Source organism: Pristis pectinata, chromosome 3 (assembly GCF_009764475.1).
Source record: "Pristis pectinata isolate sPriPec2 chromosome 3, sPriPec2.1.pri, whole genome shotgun sequence".
In the NCBI taxonomy this organism is placed as follows: domain Eukaryota; kingdom Metazoa; phylum Chordata; class Chondrichthyes; order Rhinopristiformes; family Pristidae; genus Pristis; species Pristis pectinata.
In genome coordinates this window covers 44,275,200-44,294,578 of record NC_067407.1, presented here as the reverse complement: position 1 = coordinate 44,294,578, position 19,379 = coordinate 44,275,200, and the positions used below count along the sequence as shown (strand labels likewise).

General features: G+C 43.1%; 1 protein-coding gene across 2 annotated transcripts in view; it reads right to left on the bottom strand.

Moving 5' to 3' along the window:
* Positions 1 to 19,379, bottom strand: part of ncf2 (neutrophil cytosolic factor 2) — a 37,695-nt gene that overhangs the window by 17,820 nt on the left and 496 nt on the right. For both annotated transcript variants that reach the window (XM_052011035.1, XM_052011036.1), the window contains exons 2-9: positions 17,562 to 17,644; positions 12,682 to 12,790; positions 10,672 to 10,806; positions 8,089 to 8,196; positions 6,123 to 6,182; positions 4,018 to 4,061; positions 3,130 to 3,271; positions 390 to 437 (exon numbers count right to left, since the gene is read on the bottom strand). In XM_052011035.1, coding sequence (XP_051866995.1) covers positions 390 to 437; positions 3,130 to 3,271; positions 4,018 to 4,061; positions 6,123 to 6,182; positions 8,089 to 8,196; positions 10,672 to 10,806; positions 12,682 to 12,790; positions 17,562 to 17,644 — 729 coding nt within the window. The remainder of the gene's footprint in view (positions 1 to 389; positions 438 to 3,129; positions 3,272 to 4,017; positions 4,062 to 6,122; positions 6,183 to 8,088; positions 8,197 to 10,671; positions 10,807 to 12,681; positions 12,791 to 17,561; positions 17,645 to 19,379) is intronic.

The following is a 19,379-nucleotide window of genomic DNA, read 5'->3' as shown; positions in this document are numbered from 1 at the left end:
CTGGTAGGGAACTGAATTCAGACACCTTTTGAACTGTGCTTCTTCCTTTCATTCACAGGTCACCATCAGTAGGAGGCACAATCTGTAATTCTCCTGGATAATGATAAAGTTAATTGATGTGGGGTGGATGGGGACAGAGTAGCTCCACAGACATGTGCACAGTCAACAAGGTTGTTGTTGGGACTGACTGATTTTTGTTTGTTCAACATGGGTTCCCTGAACCCAGTTATACTGGGCCTGCTGCCCGTCTAACTGGGGTGAGCACAGACTAGGGAGCGAATACAATATGTGCCTGTGATTTCTGTGGCCATTGTGGGAAACTCCCAAATTAAATAAAAAGTTTTTAAACATCAAGCAAAATAAGGCACATGTCCTATAAACAGCTTTACCTTTGTCGATTCCAGTGGCTCCAGATAATTGTAGGGAACTAACCCAGTCTAACAAACAAGAAACAGAGTTAGGAAATGTCGATAAACCAGCATGCTTCACATATTAATGACACCAAACTAAACTTGGCAACAACAGCCAGGAATCCCTTTCAAAATTAAATTTTATGTAAACTGTTATGAGCCGAAAAGGTGCAATAATAATCCAAGGAACTTTACATCATATTACTGGCCTTCCATTTTATACAGGTTGAAGAGGAAGGCCGAGTGCTACTGGGAGAGTTAGGATGTGTTGTGAATAAACTCTTGTTGAGGTGATCCTCAATGACCTTCCTACGTCTCTCACCATTCCTCAGTCACTTGAGTTTTGGCATAACTAATGTCCAATCTTCAACAACTTAAAACACTCCTAGGACACCAGTTTCGCAACACAAAGAGCCAAAGTAGGGTTACCACCCATGCCAAATCCAAATGAGATTAGTGGCAAAAGGATTGGAACAGAGCCAGACTAAAAGACATCAATTTGTTTCTCTCTCCACACATGCTGCTTGACCTTCTGAGTCTTTCTATCTTTTTCTGTTTTTATTTTAATTTCAGTTCAGCTGAGTTTTGGTGGTTCTCAGTCAGCCCACTAGATGGTGCAGTGCAGAGAAGACAGGAAGAGGAACAGAAAATAGTGACTCTAAATGGTAATGCTGGTTTCAGCTACACCGGAAACTGACAGCTCATCTTGCTGCAGCTGGGTTTTTTCTACCCTGTAGAGCTCCAGTGTAGTAACATATATAAATGTATTTATAACCTACATACAGAATTGAATGTGTATAGTTGATAGTCATGGTACTTTTGGGGGCTTATCTTGGGGCACGTTTTGGTCTAACAGATGGAGTTTTAGTTAACGTCTACAAGAGCTGTGTTGGTAGATGTACATTCAGCAAGAAAATAAACTTCCTAAAGGATGAACCTCAGCCTCCACCTTTGATACATTAAGATATTGCATCTATAATGGAGGTCCAATTCCAGCTGTAATAACCCTTCCTTTGCACTTGGTGGTGTTGCCATCTCTGGTTGGAGGCATTCTGAGGTGTGATTTTTGTAACTTTCTGGCTACTTGGTGCCCAAGCTTGTGACATCTGACCACTAGCCTTTGACAGGCTGCACCCTGGTGGTTGAATATTTTTGCACCAGCAACTTCTGTGGGTCAAGTCACGAGGCAGAAGGCTATATGAGCAGGTAATCAGGGCAACCAAAGGTGGGGAGTGTGGCTAATCAAGGAAATGGAGCCCATTTCTTAGCTTCCCATACACCCTCTCTCCCTGCCAGTGACATCACCAAACTGGAGGCTGCTCCAGAACCAAACCATGAGAGGCAGACTGTTCTGGGGCAGCAAACAGACTACTGAACTCCAAATGATCAGAGCCCTGGTTCAGTAGTGCTCAGTCCCAGGAACTGACAGAACAAATTGACCACAAACAGTTCCAGGCACTGAGCTCGCCAATTGACTGAAGGGGAAACATAATGATCCAAAATAAAAAGAAAATATTGGAGACACTTAGCAGGCTAAGCAGCCTCTGGAGAGAAAGAGTTATTGACATGAAACATTAACTGTTTCTCTCTTCACAGATGTTGCCTGACGTGCAGAGTGTCTCCAGTATTTTCTGCAGTTCCAGCATCTGCAGTTGTATGGTACATTGTGCAGTAAGTACTCATTACCAGAAAATCCCATCAAGTTCGTAGAGGACTGCAGTGTGGAACTGGAGCAGACTCCCTGGTAAAACAAGCCTCTGAGCATCACGACAATGGGATCAATCCACTCCAGTGTTTCACCATTCAAGTTATTTTCTGAATCCAATACAACATCCCTGGTTACCCAAAAAACAAGAATCCTTTCTGCTCAAGGTCCTTGATCTTGTACAGAATACATATTCACACATGCACTCCATAATATCAGTAGATTATAAAGTAATAGATGGGTTAGTTTAGAGGCATTTTTGAGCCGTTATCCTTTCCTTTTGTATCTTTGCCAGTTTGGGGCATTGAATTGACCCAACAGTCAAATCTATTTTAATCTTAACATTCCACTTGTCACAGGATGGACACGCCTGAGGGAGAACCCATAGGAGTGAAGGCTGACCCAAGGCTGCCACAGATAAATTATTTTTACTTTAATAGGTATTTCAGACCAGCTACTGTGTTACTTTTGTTGTAGCAATTAGCGTAATGCTATTACAGCGCCAGCGACCCCAGTTCAATTCTGGCCGCTGTCTGTAAGGAGTTTGTATTTTCTCCCTGCGTCTGCATGGGTTTCCTCCCACATTCCAAAGACGTACAGGTTAGGAAGTTGTGGGCATGCTATGTTGGCGCCGGAAGCATGGCGACACTTGCGGGCTGCCCCCAGAACACTCTACGCAGAAGATGCATTTCACTGTGTGTTTCGATGTACATGTGACTAATAAAGGTATCTTATTGCAGACAACATGGACATGCTGAAAGCACACAATTGTATTGAGTTCTACATACACAAGGATGCATCAAACAAACCATAATGCACCTGCTAGCCTGTTGCTTTAAATGCCAACAGTTGTCTGTCCATAATTTCACCACAAAATCTCCCAGAACATTACTACAAATTTTTTTAATTGCCATACCGTTCTGGGACTGCAGGCTGCATCCAGTGGGTTTTAATCAGTCATCTCCTAAAGTGTGTGCACTATGCTCTGGTGAGCATTGCTCCATTAAAACTTGCCTTGTCGTTAAACATGACTGTGGCCCAGTTGTCCTGCCCTTGCTCCAGCAGGAAGACTATATTTCCTGATGGCAATTCCAGCTCCATTTCATTATTTGGGATGAAGTTAAATAACACACGGTAAGGTTTACCCTCCAGTGTCCTACACAGATAAAGAAACTTTATTAAATCTGGTCATATCTCTTTATGTACATTTTTCAATGTTGCACATCACGGCAGAAATAGCTGGATAATTTTATGTCCCAGCCTACCTCGACAGAAAACAAAAATGCCTCTGATCATGTGTCAAACTTCCTCATACTTGATGGACAGAATCAATCTTAAGGAGGCAACTGAGTAAACCCTCAGAAAGAGGTTAAGCTGATTAACTCTTTCAAAAATGAATCCAGCTGGGTGCTGTCTTACAGGCAAAAGGAATAAAACTGACTAAGTCATGGAACACATAGTTGGAAATGGACACACTGTGGTGGAGACACAAACATCAGTAACCATTCTGAAGTCTGGATTTATTACCTTTTGGGATCTGAGAGATTAAATGAAGCACAGTCCACAAAGGGAGGAGTAAGCATGGCCTGTGCATGCCGATAGTCATTTTGAGAGACTGACAACGAACAAGCGTAAACCTGTGAAATATCTGTGAATAATGTAATTGGCTTAATTCTAGTAATTTAAGTCTCAGAACCTCTGCTCAGCACTGGGAGCAACTAGTCCCTCTGTAGAACTTGGTATTCGCAGTCTATCTTATGATCAGAGGGTGGCAACGACTGGGTAACTCACTTGCAGCTATAAACTATATGCAAACATGCATGCACCAGTTGCCCACAACTCTCTACTAGCCAGCAAGCCATATAAATACAGGCATGGCTCAAATAAATTTTAAAAACTTACCTGAATTTTTCTGGTGCTTTCTTTTGTGGAACAGGTTCTGGTGCCTGTTAATTAAATTTGAATAATAAATCAGATTAATGTATTGGAACTCACACCTTGTTCTGAATAAAAGGGTGGGTTCAAGCTGCTTAACAGAAGTGATACAGAGGATGTGTATTACTGAAGATAAACCGCACTGACATTGCCTACAAATTATGGCTAGCTATTTCATTTTACTAACTTAAACAGACCAAGGTATAGGCATTGAATGTTCTCCAGGCTAAACAACCACAACTAGGTTTCCACAGTGTCTCACCATCACTGTTAGAGATGGTGGCAGAGAGACAGAGAAAAAAATATCAGGTTGGCTTTCCATTCATAATTTCCAACAACTGAGCATTAAATGAAATTCTACACGTTCCCTATCAATTGCTGAATAAAATGACTTATGAAGTTTTAATAATGTGGCATTAGGGGCTTGATCTTTCTGTCTTTCCAAAGCACAAGGAAATAAAATGAACAAGGGAAAAATTCAAAGCAACACACTGGTAACCAGCAAATGTCTGTTGACAAACATGATCAAGTGTTTCATAGAGACAAGATCTGCAACTCAGGTTCAACACTGGGAGGAAAAGGTTAAGTTAGAAATACTAGTTGTTAGACAATTAGAAAAAGGTTTGAGTAACAGTAGCCATGAAACTTGTGGATTGTCATAAACAGCCATCTGGTTCATTAATGTCCTTCAGGGAAGGAAGTCACCATTCTTACCCGGCCTGACTGTTGACCCATCAATGTGGTTCATTCATAACTCACACCTCAATTCGGGGTAACTGGGGATGGACAATAAACGCTAGGTGACAGCTACATCCCGCAAAGCAATAACAAATTTAAAAGTGGAAACACATCAATTTTTAAAAAAGGATACAGAAATTACTCATTTCACTAAGGCCACTTAAAAGTGCTGGTTTAGTTATATTTTTTTCCTAAATCTAGTTACAAAAGAGATTCAAAACAACAGAAGCTTCCAAATGAATTAAAAGTGTGCAAATTCAAAATTAAGTGTCACCTCTGTCTCGGACAAGATCGGCCTTTTCAGTCAAAATAACCAGGAGTACTGTTGGTATTCACTCGTATTTAGGCTCACGGGTTAGCAGATTTGAGTGAGAAGAAGATGTGTAATTCAACTCAAAACTTCAATTTTTTTTTGTCTAGGTGAAGCTGCTCTGTTATTGGCTTCATGGAAACAGCTTATTATTAACCAGTTCATCAGTGGAATGCATCGAATAGTCTAAGGTTACTGCACGTCCCTCAGATACAAAACAAGCATACCAAAGGAAGCTAGCACAGGTTGTTTCAAGTTTAAATACCTTTTTAATGATGCAACATGTGTTAATAACTGCCAAACAACTTCACTGCACTGAACATTTACTACAAGTGCATTCATTCCTTCCAACCTTGATTGTTCTTAAAATTTTCAAAAACATTTCTCTCTCTCTTCTCTCTTTTAATCCACTTTTCGCCCCTTCTCTCTATTTTACCTTCTGTACCAAATTCAATACTGAATTCACCAACCTAATTTGCAATTCTTTTCCACATGCCATCAATCTGATTGGTTCAGGAGATAGACAGTTGCTTCTTCCTTACACTCAGGTTCTTTGAGATGTGGATGTCACGGTAGTGTCGGGTTCCCACATTGTAACATCAACAGCACTTTCAGCAACTCTATGAAAAAAAATTCTACTCTAATGTCCTCGTCACAATATTTAAATATAACCCCAGAGGAAAATCTGGCCCATTATTCCATTTGAAGGGATTGGAGTTAGGTCCTGTTCAGACATTTCTATCTATTATGCATTAGGCCCCAAGACCAAAGAATTTCTGATATGGTCAAATTGGAGGATTCTCTGTGGGACCAGCTCTGTCCCAAATTCATTCCACCTTTTACCCAAACTGTGCAATTCTTTCACCACCAGAATGATGGAATTTTAGTGCTCACAATTCTAACAAAAGTAACATTTGCATCAAGTTGACGGTATGTAAACCAGTGATTAACTGAACATTTAATAACTATGGTGCAAGCCATATGTTCATCTTTTAAAACAATAATTACAAAAAATGAAGCATACCGGAGGCTGCAAGGGAGCAAAACCTGAGAATGCATCTTTGTCGATGACTGATGCGACCACCTAGAATACAAACAAATGAGAGCAGCTAAAATCAGTGTGTAGACTCAGTAGAGGCTGCTGACCTGACAGAACATTCATCAGTGATCATTGCTGGTTTAGGTCTTAACAGTACAAGCATTTTCTAAAATAACATATAGCACAAAAACACATACAACAGATTAATTTAGACCATCACCGGTTCACCCTTTCTCCCAGGTAACACCCGAGGACCCACCAGACTTGGTGTCACATTTGACCTGGAAATGATCTTCTGACCACATAACTAACCCAACACTGGCAACTTTCACCTCGAGAACAGCACCTCTGCAGCAGCTCATCTGATTTTTCCAATGCTTTCCAAACTAACCTCCCTCATCCTACACGTGATCCGGAGCTCTGCTGCTTCTATTATCATTCTCATAAGGTATCCATCAGCCACATGGCCCAAAATTAAAATTCTCACCCTGGTTTTCAAATCCCTCCAGTCCATTGCCCCCCTCTATCGCTGTCAACTCCCTAGACCCCGAGAGATATTTGTGGCTCCAGCGCTGGTTTGGAGCACCCTAGTTTTCAATTGGCCCAATACCAGCTCTGGAATTTCCTCCTTAACTCTCATTTTCCTCCTTTCAAATGCCTTTAGCTCTTTGACCAAGCTTTGGTACACAGGTCCTAATACCTACGCTATGTGGCTTTGTATCAGACTTTCTTTGATTGCACAGTGGCAAAACACCTTACTGCATCAAAACTGCTGTATAAAATGATGGACGAGGTCAGAAACTAGCTGGAGGTGTCATTTTGGTGTGATGGTGCACAGAGTGTGTTATTGACTTGTCAATGATCTACATCACTTACCACTTTTATCTCTGCTGATCTTGATCAGAAAAATGCATCAGGAGAGGTAAAGAGCAGGCTGCCAATTCACTGTCATCCATTTTATTTGATCTCAATTGTCAAAATAACCCACCATGTGGAATTTGGAAGCCACTGTTACCATGGTGTCTAAACTCTGTTCTCTACTGTGCTTCCTCATTTTACAATACTTCCTCAATCTAAGTGTTCTATGAACAACATTTCCCAGAGAACCACACTTTCAGCCATGGGGGCCCCCATGCCTGTTTTTTTAGTCAAAAACTAACCCTACTCCCCAGGCTCTTCCCCAACAGCCCTGTTTCAACACGGCTCCTTTATCCACTGATGCAGATGTGGCGGTCTCCCTGGGTCACTTGACTTTTTGTTTGAACAAGAACAACATTGGCAGGAGCCCAAGTGCAGGTCAGCTCCCCATTCACTGCAGGGATAGCAAGTCATCAACTAAAAAAATGGGAGCCAAAACTGCTCCATTTTGAGCTCAGGATTTAGCATTTAAAAAAAAAGTGACAAAATCATTCCATCAGCTTTTGTTGTGCAATATCTAAATGTCCAACATTGCTAACTGTTTAATTTTATGTTGCCATCCTTCCCCGGGTTTTCAGTTAGCCTGTATTTCTTAAAGCACAAATCAAACAAACCCTCCCTTTTCAAATAAAAGGTGCCTTCAGAAAAGGAGGCTACAATTATTAAGACCTATTTACCTCTTCTCGACATCAGAGCAAATCAAACCTCAGAGTAAAAGACTTGTCAGGAGAAAGTCTGGATGGTGGGGTTAGTTTTGGGTTGAAAAATGGAAGTGAACTGGGCCTCCCCATCGCATTTGGAACTGGGCATTTGACAGCACCTGTGAAGTGGTTCACTTTTTTGGCCATGTTCACAATTCTCTCTCTTTGGTTAAAATCTCACAAGTTGGAGAATTTACAATGATATCCGTGATCATGAGACGTGGCCCCTTGCAATGCAGCAGAGACAGCAGCAGAAAGCTGGAGCTCTGCTGACCAATGGAGTTGGGCAATCATTTAAAATACTGATTGGTTAACTGGGAATGAATCATTACCTTGGCCTCTCCCAGGAAGTCCTGCTTTTCCAGCTGAGCCACTACTTTTTTCTTTGGTCTGAAGAATTCCCCGACTGGAAACTGAAGGAGCTCAAACAGCTCTCGCTTCTGTGGAAACAGATCAGGAAACAGATAGTCACTGTACTTATTTAAAAAAAACCCACAACAATCCAAATATCGCAGGGAATTATCAACGAGACCTCAGACCTGGCGCAACTGTTAGCAGCTTCATGATGTCAGCACAAGCAGCGGAAACAGGCAAATCCCAGACTTGCTGTCAGGAGTTTATTTTGCTGACTGCATTCTGATGCTGGGCTCTGATGGAGATTAGCGTAGGGCAGGATGTCACAAAGATCTGCCATCACCTATAATGGGAAATCCTGCAACTATCTGCCAGACATTTCATTGGAGGGAAAGTGATAGAAGCAGTCCCTGCAATAATCATTGGAGTCTATAAGTTGGTTGGAAAGTTTTCTATTTTCTTCTAAGAGCTTTAAGAATTTTTTTAATATAGTGGTTAATGTTTTTGATTGTTTGAGACATTCAGAAACATTGACAACTGTGAGGGGTTGAGTTGTGCTCAATCTTAATGCTGGGCCATATCATCCCATTACAGCACAAATTCTATCCAATGTTTAGGAAGCAGGTTGTACTATGGGCAAGATTAACCTCCAGTCATTTTAAGTTTACTTTCATTTGCATTTCTATCAAACCTTTTCATCCCATTCGATTCATGATAGCAGCTGGTTTAGAGTCTCTCATGTAAGTGAGATTAGCGACAGGCCCAATAATAGATTCACAGAGTTATACAGCACGAAAACAGGCCCTTTGGCCTAACTCTTCCAATGCTAACAAAGTTGCCTTCCTGAGCTAGTCCCATTTTCCTGCATTTGGCCTATTTCCCTGTAAACATGTACCTGTCCAAACCGCTACCACTTTCTCTGGCAGCTCATTCCATGTACCCACCAGACTGAGAGGAAAAACTTGACCCTCAGATCCCCTTTAAATCTTTCTCCGCTCACCTTAAATCTATGCCCTCTAGTTTTAGACTCCCCTACCTTGGGAAAAAGACTGACCATTCACCTTATCTGCGCTCCTATGATTTTATGAACTTCTATAAGATCACCCCTCAGCCTCCTGCGCCCCAGCCTATCCTTATAACTTGCGCCCTCCAGTCCCAGTTACATCCTTGTGAACCTTTTCTGCACCCTCTCCACTTGGTGACATCCTTCAGTGAATGGCATCTGCACCAAAGGACAGACCTCCATCTTCACTCTTCTTGCACAATGACAAACCTGAGACGAACACCTGGACTAGTATCACCCAAACACATAGCGGGCCAGTACAACGCTGGGGTACTTCGCTCAAGCATACTTCATTTGTTAGCCAAGTAAAGCTGGGCAGGATCTACCGCCAATCCTCGTTCAAGTCAATTACATTGGCAGAGTCAGCAGATTAATGAGAATTAATTCTTATAAACAAATTAATTCAGAGCAGGAGGAGGTCATTCGGCCCCTCAAGCTCGCTCCATCACTTAATAAACTGATGGTTGATCTGACTATAACCTCATCTCTGTGATAATCTTTTACCTTCTGGCTTATCAAAAATTTAATCAGTCTTAAAAATATTCTAGATTCTGCTCCCATCACATGTCGAGCAAGAGAATTCCAAAGGTGTGCAATCCTCAGAGAAAAAAATGTCACCTACTCTGCCTTAAATAGGTTCTTCCACCCCCCCCCGCCCCACTCCTTTGTCTTCCCATATTCCTGTGGCTCCCTTCCACCACCTTGATGATCTGCCCATCTCCTCACCTCCCCATCCTTTATCCCACGGTCCACTGCCCTCTCCTACCAGATTCCTTCTTCTTCAGCCCTTTGCCTCTTCTACCCATCACCTCTCAGCTTATTACCTCTTCCCCCCTCCCCCACCCACTACCTTTCCCCCTCACCTGGACTCGCCTATCACCTGAACCTACCTCTCCCCTGCCTGCGTGTGCTCCTTCGTCCCCCCCACCACCTCCTTATTCTGGCTTCTGCCCTCTTCCTTTCTAGTCCTGATGAAGGGTCTTGGCCCAAAACATCGACTGTATATTTCCCTCCACAGATGCTGCCTGACCTGCTGAGTTCCTCCAGCACTTTTCATGTATTGCTCCAGATTCCAGCATCTGCAGAATTTCTTGTCTCTCTTAAATGGGTTACACCTTTTTTTTATTATAAAAACAGTGACTCCTAGTTTTAAATTCTCCCAGAAGAGGAAACCACCCTCAGGATCTTGTATGTTTCAGTCAAGTCCCCTCTCACTCTATTAACCTCCAGCAGATACAAACCTAGCCTTTCCAACCATTCCTCCTAAGAAAAGCTGACCACTTCAAGTATTAGTCCAGTAAACTTTCCACGAACTGTTTGCAATGCAATATCACCTTCCCTTAAATAAAGAGACCAACAGTGTACACAGTTCACCAGATGTGGTCTCTCCTATGCTCTAATTTATCATGGTTAACACACAAGGGGCTTGTGGACCCACGAGAGGACAGCAAATAATAGAAGACCTGTAAACTTGTAAACACTGGAGGAAAGACAATACCAAAACAGCTTCCAGAGCTTGATCCACAAAATTGTGCTTGGCTTCCGTTTTAAAAGTTAAGGCTTTCTTCATAACCTTTTCCGCTTTGTCCCACTCCTGTAACATAGCATGTGCCAGTGCTAAATTGTGAAGCACCTGCAAGGATCAAAGAGCAAAAGGGTTAAAGTACTGGTATTGTCTGTACACTTAAATCATCAGCTTTTAAGAACAAATGAACATTGTGATATAGACAAGAGTAACATTATGAGCTTTACCACACTGCTGGGCCCCATGCACCGATGCTGCAGTGCCTGATTAGAACCAACATTTTTGACAATTTCCAGCTGGCACTATGACAGCCATAGGTGGGCATTTCACAATTCCCACAGTGTCTACATTCTTACCCTCCAACTGCTCCCATTCACTCACTGACCAAGTAACCTTGTTTACAGCTTATCCCCATGGTCACCCCGGTTTTACCCTATCAAGGACTCCCCCCCGCCCTCCCTGCATCCTCACAAGCTTCTTCCGTATCCTTCCCAGTTCTGACAAAGTGTCTCTGTCCTGAAACATTGACGCTGTTTCTCTTCCCACAGATGCGGCCTGACCCGCTGAGTGTTTCCAGCATTTTCTGTTCCTCCCCCACTGGCAGCCATAGATTGGCCACAGTTACCCACTTAAATGAACGATTTAGATGCCACATCCTTTGTCTGGGCTCCACCAAAACGTCAGCCTAACTTTAAAACATTAGGTGCTCCAAAGACTTATGGTGCTTCGCGACTCCAGCCACCCACCTAAAGTGGAGAGAGAGGATTTGCATTTTCATGTGCACTTGACTGAATTCTGCTCCTTGAGGTCTCAGCTGTTAAATATTAAGTTCTTCCCCCCCCCCCCCCCACAATATTTTTTCCTCACTCATCTAAATTCCAGACTTTGTCATGGATCAAATGAAAATTTATTTTTGGTGTTGGGAGGGAGGAGTGATCTCTGGATACAATTCATCATACAAGTTGAGCCAATCAAAATATTTTAGCTGCATCACCTCCACAGGAGCTGCTCCTGGTCAGGACAGAGAAAGCCTGTCTGCTCCTTTCATTACCACAGTGCTGGTATTCCTTCTGTTTAGATTGTTCCAACCCACCTCAAAGCTATCTGCAGTGTATTTCTCCATGCTGGGGATAAATGTAACTTAATTAGGCCACAGGTTCAACCATTTCCCTGTGGTTGCAAGCATCACAGGGATTAGCTATGTCAGCACAACATTGTGGGGTGAAGAGCCTGTTGTGTGCTGTACTGTTCTATGTGCTATGTTCTGCCATATAGTTGCTGTCTTCATTTGCTGCAAGTCAAACATACTTATCCAGGATTTTGGACTCCCCATTTCAGCCACCTTCATGAAACAGATGGGGATTAATACTGAGGTGATGTCCAATTGCAAACAAAAACAGCATGTGAATTTGTGGGCATTACCCAACAAGCAACCATAATGTGCAGCACACCAGGGACCCATGTGTTTTTTTTGAAGGATATGGAATATCTGGGTGGTCAGCTCAGCTTCAACGTGAACAATACCTTCCCCTGCTGCCCGAGCTGATAATCCAACATGGAAGCTTCCCAACAGGTTGAGAAGCATCTTGGCGTTTGATTCTTGATCCTCAATTGCCATCGTCTAAAATTTGCCCAGCAGAAAGACAAACTGGAAGGATTTGAGCATGGTCCCCAGAAGCAGCAGCCATTGCCATTGAAGTTTGTGGCATGGCTGATGCCTCCCTAATCCAAAATATTTCCAGAGTGAGTATCATTTCCCTAATTTTTTCTGGATTGCGCTATTGCTCAGCAACCTATGAGGTTGGTCTTCCTATCATGGAATGCCTGTAGTGGGATCTCCTTAGTTTCTTAATTTACTGAGATGTAGTAAACAATTGGACTTCTTTTCTGTCCCTGCCACCCTAGTGGATGCCCCTTACCCCATGGGCTTTCTCTAGCTGAGCCAGTTTTGCATAGGTGAGCTTGTTCTTTAAATGTACTTACTTGACAAGCGCCCAGCTTGTACCTTAGGCCCAGCTGCTTGTAGTCAATTAACTGATTGCCTCTCAGTAGATTAAACGCTTCTATAAAGTCCCTCGAGGCCTCTTCATACCTGAACAACAAAATTTGATTCAATATTAAATGCAACAACAAAAAAAAACTATTCTGAAAAGACATCACATAAGTAACTTCTAACTTCCATCAATAATGCTTGGCTTGCAAGTTCTGGCAAACACACAGCACCAAGTTCCAAAACAGACAAAATACAAGCAGTGCTTGTATTGACCACAACTCATTATGTTTTCAGATAGTTAGAGTAAGAATAAAATCAGATCTTGCGGGAACGTACTAAATTGGGGGAGGGCAAGTTACAACAGGATAACCATAGAACCACAGAACAGTACAGCACAATACAGGCCCTTCGGCCCACAATGTTCTGCCAACCTTTAAATCTCGCCTAAGACTATCTAACCCCTTCCCCCCACATATCCCTCTATTTTAAATTCCTCCATATGCTTATCTAACAATCTCTTGAATTTGACCAATGTTCCTGCCTCCACCACCACCCCAGGCAGCGCATTCCATGACCCAACCACTCTCTGTGTAAAAAAACCTCCCTCTGATATCTCCCTTGAACATCCCACCCATTACTTTATAGCCATGCCCTCTTGTATTGAGCGCTGGTGCCCTGGGAAAGAGGTGCTGGCTGTCCACTCTATCTATTCCTCTTAATATTTTGTATACCTCTATCATGTCTCCCCTTATCCTCCTTCTCTCCAAAGAGTAAAGCCCTAGCTCCCTTAGTCTCTCCTCATAATGCGTACTCTGTAAACCAGGCAGCATCCTGGTAAATCTCCTCTGCACCGTTTCCAACACTTCCACATCCTTCCTATAATGAGGCAACCAGAACTGGACACAGGACTCCAAGTGTGGTCTAACCAGAGTTTTGTAGAGCTGCATCATTACCTCATGGCTCTCGAACTCGATCCCACGACTTATGAAAGCTAACATCCCATAAGCTTTCTTAACTACCCTATCCACCTGTGAGGCGACTTCCAGTGATCTGTGGATATGAACCCCCAGATCCCTCTGCTCCTCCACACTACCCAGAATCCTGCCATTAACCTTGTACTCCGCCTTGGAGTTTGTCCTTCCAAAGTGTACCACCTCACACTTCTCCCGATTGAACTCCACCTGCCACTTTTCAGCCCAGCTCTGCATCCTATCAATATCCCTCTGCAAGCTTCGACAGTCCTCCACACTATCCACAACACCACCGACCTTTCTGTCATCTGCAAACTTGCCAACCCACCCTTCTACCCCCTCATCCAAGTCATTAATAAATATCACGAAAAGTAGAGGTCCCAGAACCGATCCTTGTGGGATACCACTAGTCACAGCCTTCCGATCTGAATGCACTTCCTCCACCACAACCCTCTGCTTTCTACATGCAAGCCAATTTTGAATCCACACGGACAAGCCTCCCTGGATCCCATGCCCTCTGACCTTCTGAAGAAGCCTACCATGTGGAACCTTGTCAAATGCCTTACTAAAATCCATGTAGACCACATCTACTGCACTACCCTCATCAATCTGCCTGGTCACCTCCTCAAAGTACACTATCAGGCTTGTGAGACATGATCTGCCCTTCACAAAGCCATGTTGGCTGTCCCTAATCAGACCATGATTCTTTAAATGCTCATAGATCCTATCTCTAAGAATCCTTTCCAACAGCTTGCCCACCACAGACGTAAGGCTCACTGGTCTATAATTCCCTGGACTATCCCTACTATCTTTTTTGAATAAGGGGACAACATTTGCCACCCTCATTCCTGTGGACAACGAGGACTCAAAGATCCTAGTCAACGGTTCAGCAATCTCCTCCCTCATCTCGCAGAGCAGCCTGGGGAATATTCCGTCAGGCCCTGGGAACTTATCTGTCCTAATATTTTCTAACAGCTCCAACACATCCTCTCTCTTGATATCTACATGTTCTAGAACATTATCCTCACCAACACTGTCCTCAGCGTCATCAAGGCCCCTCTCCTTGGTGAATACTGAAGAGAAGTACTCATTGAGAGCCTCACCCACTTCCACAGCTTCCAGGCACACCTTCCCACCTTTGTCTCTAATCGGTCCTACCTTTACTCTCGTCATCCTTCTGCTCTTCACACAAGTGAAAAAAGCCTTGGGATTTTCCTTAACCCTACTCGCCAAGGCCTTTTCATGTCCCCTTCTTGCTCTCCTCACCCCCTTCTTAAGTTCCTTCCTTGCTACCCTATATGCCTCATGAGCTCTATCTCATCCTTGCTGCCTACACCTTACGTATGCTGCCTTCTTCCTCCTAACTAGTTGTTCCACTTATCACCCCCCATGGTTCCTTCACCCTGCCATTCTTTCTCTGCCTCACCGGTACAAATTTATCCCTAACATCCTGAAAGAGATCCCTGAACAACGACCATATCTCTATAGTACATTTCCCTTCAAAAATGTCATCCCAATTTACACTCGCAAGTTATAGCCTTATAGCCTCACAATTTGCCCTTCCCCAATTAAATATCTTCCCGTCCTCTTTGCTCCTATCCTTGTCCATGACAATGCTAAAGGTTAGGGACTGGTGGTCACTGTCCCCCAAATGCTCACCCACCGAGAGATTTGTCACCAGATCCGGTTCATTACCTAACACTAGATCTAATATGGCATTCCCTTTAGTCGGCCTGTCAACATACTGTGACAGGAATCCGTCCTGGACACACTTCAACTTCCCAAATATTGATTGGCACCTGCTTAGTACCAAAGGTTTAGATGGGGCAGAGTTTAAGTCTCCCATGATAACAACCCTGTTATTCTTGCACCTTTCCAAAATCTGCCTCCCAATCTGCTCCTCAGTATCCCTGCTGCTACCGGGGGGCATATAGAATACTCCCAGTAGAGTAACTGCTCCTTTCTTATTCCTAACTTCCACCCATACTGACTTTAGATAGGATCCTTCAAGATTATCCACCCTTTCTGCAGCTGTAATAGTATCCCTGACCAGTATCGCCACCCCTCCTCCCTATCCCTTTTAAAACAGTGAAATCCAGGAATATTCAATATCCATTCCTGCCCTGGAGAGGAGCTAAAGGGCAACGATTGGGAGCAGCTGCTGTGGGACAAGTCCACGTCTGACATGTGGGAGTCATTTAAAGACCAGCTGATCAGAGTTCAGGATCAGCATGTTCCGGTAAGGAGGAAGGACAAGGATGGTAAGGTAAGGGAACCTTGGATGACCCGAGAGGTCCTAAATTTAGTCAGGAAAATAATGCAACCATACGTAAGGTTTAGGAAGCTAAAAATCAGACTGGGCCCTTGTAGAATATAGAGACAGCAGGAAAGTGCTCAAGCACACAATTGGGAAGGCCAAAAGGACCACGAAATTCCTTGGCAAGCAGGATCAAGGAAAATCCCAAGGCATTTTAAACTTACTAAAGAGAGGGTAGGTCCACACGAGGATAAAGAAGGGAATTTGTGTTTAGAGTCAAAGCAAGTGGCTAAATAAGTACTTTGCATCAATATTTACCAATGAGAAGGACTTGGAGGATAGTGAAAGCAGAGTGGGGCATGCTAATGTGCTGGGCAGTGGATGTTACCCACATGCTCTTTAGTAAGGTGTTTGATAAGGTCCCTAATGGTAGGTTCATTCAGAAGATAAAGGTGCATGGGATCCAGGGTGAATTGCAAGATTGGATGTGGAACTGGCTTGCTCATAGAAGACAGAGAGTAGGGGTGGAAGGCTGTTATTCTGGCTGGAGGTCCGTGACCAGTGGTGTTCCGCAAGGATCACTGCTGGGACCTCTGTTGTCTGTGATATTGGTGGAGTCGTGGACAGTGTAAAGGACTATCAAAAGAATACAGGGGGACATAGATCAGTACAGATATGGGTAGAGAAATGGCAGATGGAGTTTAATCCAGGCAAGTGTGAGCTGTTGCACTTTGGGAGGTCAAATGAAAGGAGAAAGTATACAGTTAATGGTAGGCCCCTTAACAGCATTGGGGTACAGAGGAATCTTCGGGTCCAGGTCCATAGTTCACTGAAAGTGGCTACGCAGGTGGATGAAGTGGTAAAGAAGGCGTACAACATACTTGCCTTCATTGGTAGGGGTGCTGAGTATAAGAGTAAGGAAATCATGCTGCAGCTACATAAAACTTTAGTCAGACTGCACTTGGAGTATTGTGTGCAGTTCTGGTCACCCCGTTATAGGAAGGATGTGGAGAGGGTGCAGAAGAGGTTTAGAAGGATGCTGCTTGGATTAGAGGATATGAGCTATAAGGAGAGGTTGGTCATACTTGGGTTGTTCTCCCCAGAGCATTGGAGCCTGAGGGGAGACCTGATAAAGGTTTTTTAAATTATGAGAGGCATAGATAGACAGTCAGAAGCTTTTCCCCAGGATATAAATTTCAAACACAGGAGGACATACTTTTAAGGTTAGAGGGGGGAAGATTAAAGGCAATGTGATGGGGAAGTTTTTTTTAAATGCAGGGAGTGGTAGGTGCCTGAAATAGGTTACCAGAGGTAGTAGTGGAAGCAGTTTGGTGGAGTTTAAGAGGCTTTTAGTTAGACACATGAAAATGAAGGGAATGGGTGGTACACAGGAGGACATTTGGTATAAATTGGCGTCAAGATCGGCACAACATTGTGGGCCAACTGGCCTGTCCAGTTCTATGCTTTGAGTCAGTCACAATTCTTACATTTATACAGCTTTCAAAAAATAACTAATAAACTGAATTCAAACGTTTCCCCCAAGCAGCCTGCTCCTGCCTACCATGGAAACCTTAGGCTACCTACTGATTTCATTGGGAAAGGTATAGAGCTGACTCTAAAATAATGTAGGAAAGCCACTTACTTTTCACGTTTGTAGAAAGTTATCCCTCGTTGAAAGAAAGCCACTGCCAAATGCTCATCCCTGCAGATACTCTTATCAAATGCCTGGAGAACAAGGAATGCAAATTAATCTTCCTTTCCCAAAGAATCCTATAATAACTCATCTCTGCTTCAAGGTGCTCTGATGTTTTAAGTTGCCATCATTGAACCCCATAATTTCCATTCTATTTAAACAACCAGTAAAGCTGCAATATGAGGCAAAAAATAGTCTTTTTAAACTAAAACAAGTGAATGCTGGTTTTCAACTTGCTAGCAACATTGTGGGAACCAAAAGCATTATGGAAGTGTTGTTGAAACTTTGTCTGCCATCACGGAGGGCAGACAAAGATTATTCTCCTGCTTGTAACAGAAGCAAAAACCACCGGAACTGGCACAGATGAATTGGAGAGGTCTGTTATGTATTACATTTGCCTCAGTGGTACCGTTCATACATGATATAAGCCTGCGTATTCAAACCCCATTACAGGACTTGCACACAGCTAGCACTGACTGCAATGTTGGAGGTAACACACTAAATGTGCCTGTCAGTGCAGTTAGAAGATGGCCTGGAAAACAAGGGAGTCTGCCTGGCTCCCTGCTAACACTCCTCTCCCAACCAACTCTCCTCAAACAGTAATTTAAGATGCTGTGTGCAAACTGGCTGTTGCACTACCTACACTGTACTTCACAAACTGAACAAATTTGGGACCTCAGAAGGTTGTGAGAGGTGCAATATAAATCCCATTTTCACCCCCTCGAGTGTTTGTACTGTTACAGCTTGTGGAATTTGGACTTCCCACAGAAACACTACCAAACACACCTTCCCAAACCAAGATAAAGGACTGCCAACCTGTTGACACATAACATTAATGCAAAGGATTGCTGAAAGCAATCTAACCACCCGTGATCAAAAACAGAGAAGTGGTACACTTACATATTAGTTTGTAGGAAGAAGGTAGTCCTTTAAAGACAATTAGAGGGCATGGATTCAAAATTCAAACCACAAATTCCCATCCCTTCCCCATCAACCACCATTGTACAAGCAGCTGACATGAGCAATTGACAACCATCAACAGTGACCCATGCCAGTTCTTTTACCTTAATTAAGCAATTTTAAATATCTAGCTGGAAATGTGATTTACCATCTCAGGGCAAGAGACCGAAACAGCTAATTAAATATTCTGTGGAACATGATCTGCCCTTTGGTGATGAGAGGCATGAAAATATAATTTGTGCAAAACATTTGCCAGCATTGTTAAATAATAGTTGCTGGGTTAGAGAGTTGTTGCAAGTGACATTTCTGTAGTGGATTAACATCACACAACTTGACGAACAGGAAGTTGTGATGGCGAAGGACAGAGGCGTATACCAGGCACAATTTGGTAAAGCATGTTTGTCTATGGCTGATACACCTAGAATGTGACCTGAGGTGATGTTTTTTTGTTTAATATTGACCTCCTGTTGACAGTGTTGGTTCAGGGCAATAATTGAGGAAGGAGTGGGAGAGGTAATTAGACACACCGTCTCACACATCTTGGAAGTTGCCTGATCAATGAAGCGTGAACATTGCCCTCACTTGCAAGCTCAAACTTGCCATTTGCAACACTCCAAAGATGTCGTGGTAACCTTTCCATTAATAGGTTTGATTATAAAGCTGAACTGCAACATTGCAAGTTTGGTATATTTTAAGACAAATTTAAATCTGCGTCAAAAGTCGTTTCATTTCCCCTTTTTCATTAAATCGCTTGCATCCATTAAACAATGTATCAACCACGCCCTTCCCCAGAACGTACAGACCCAT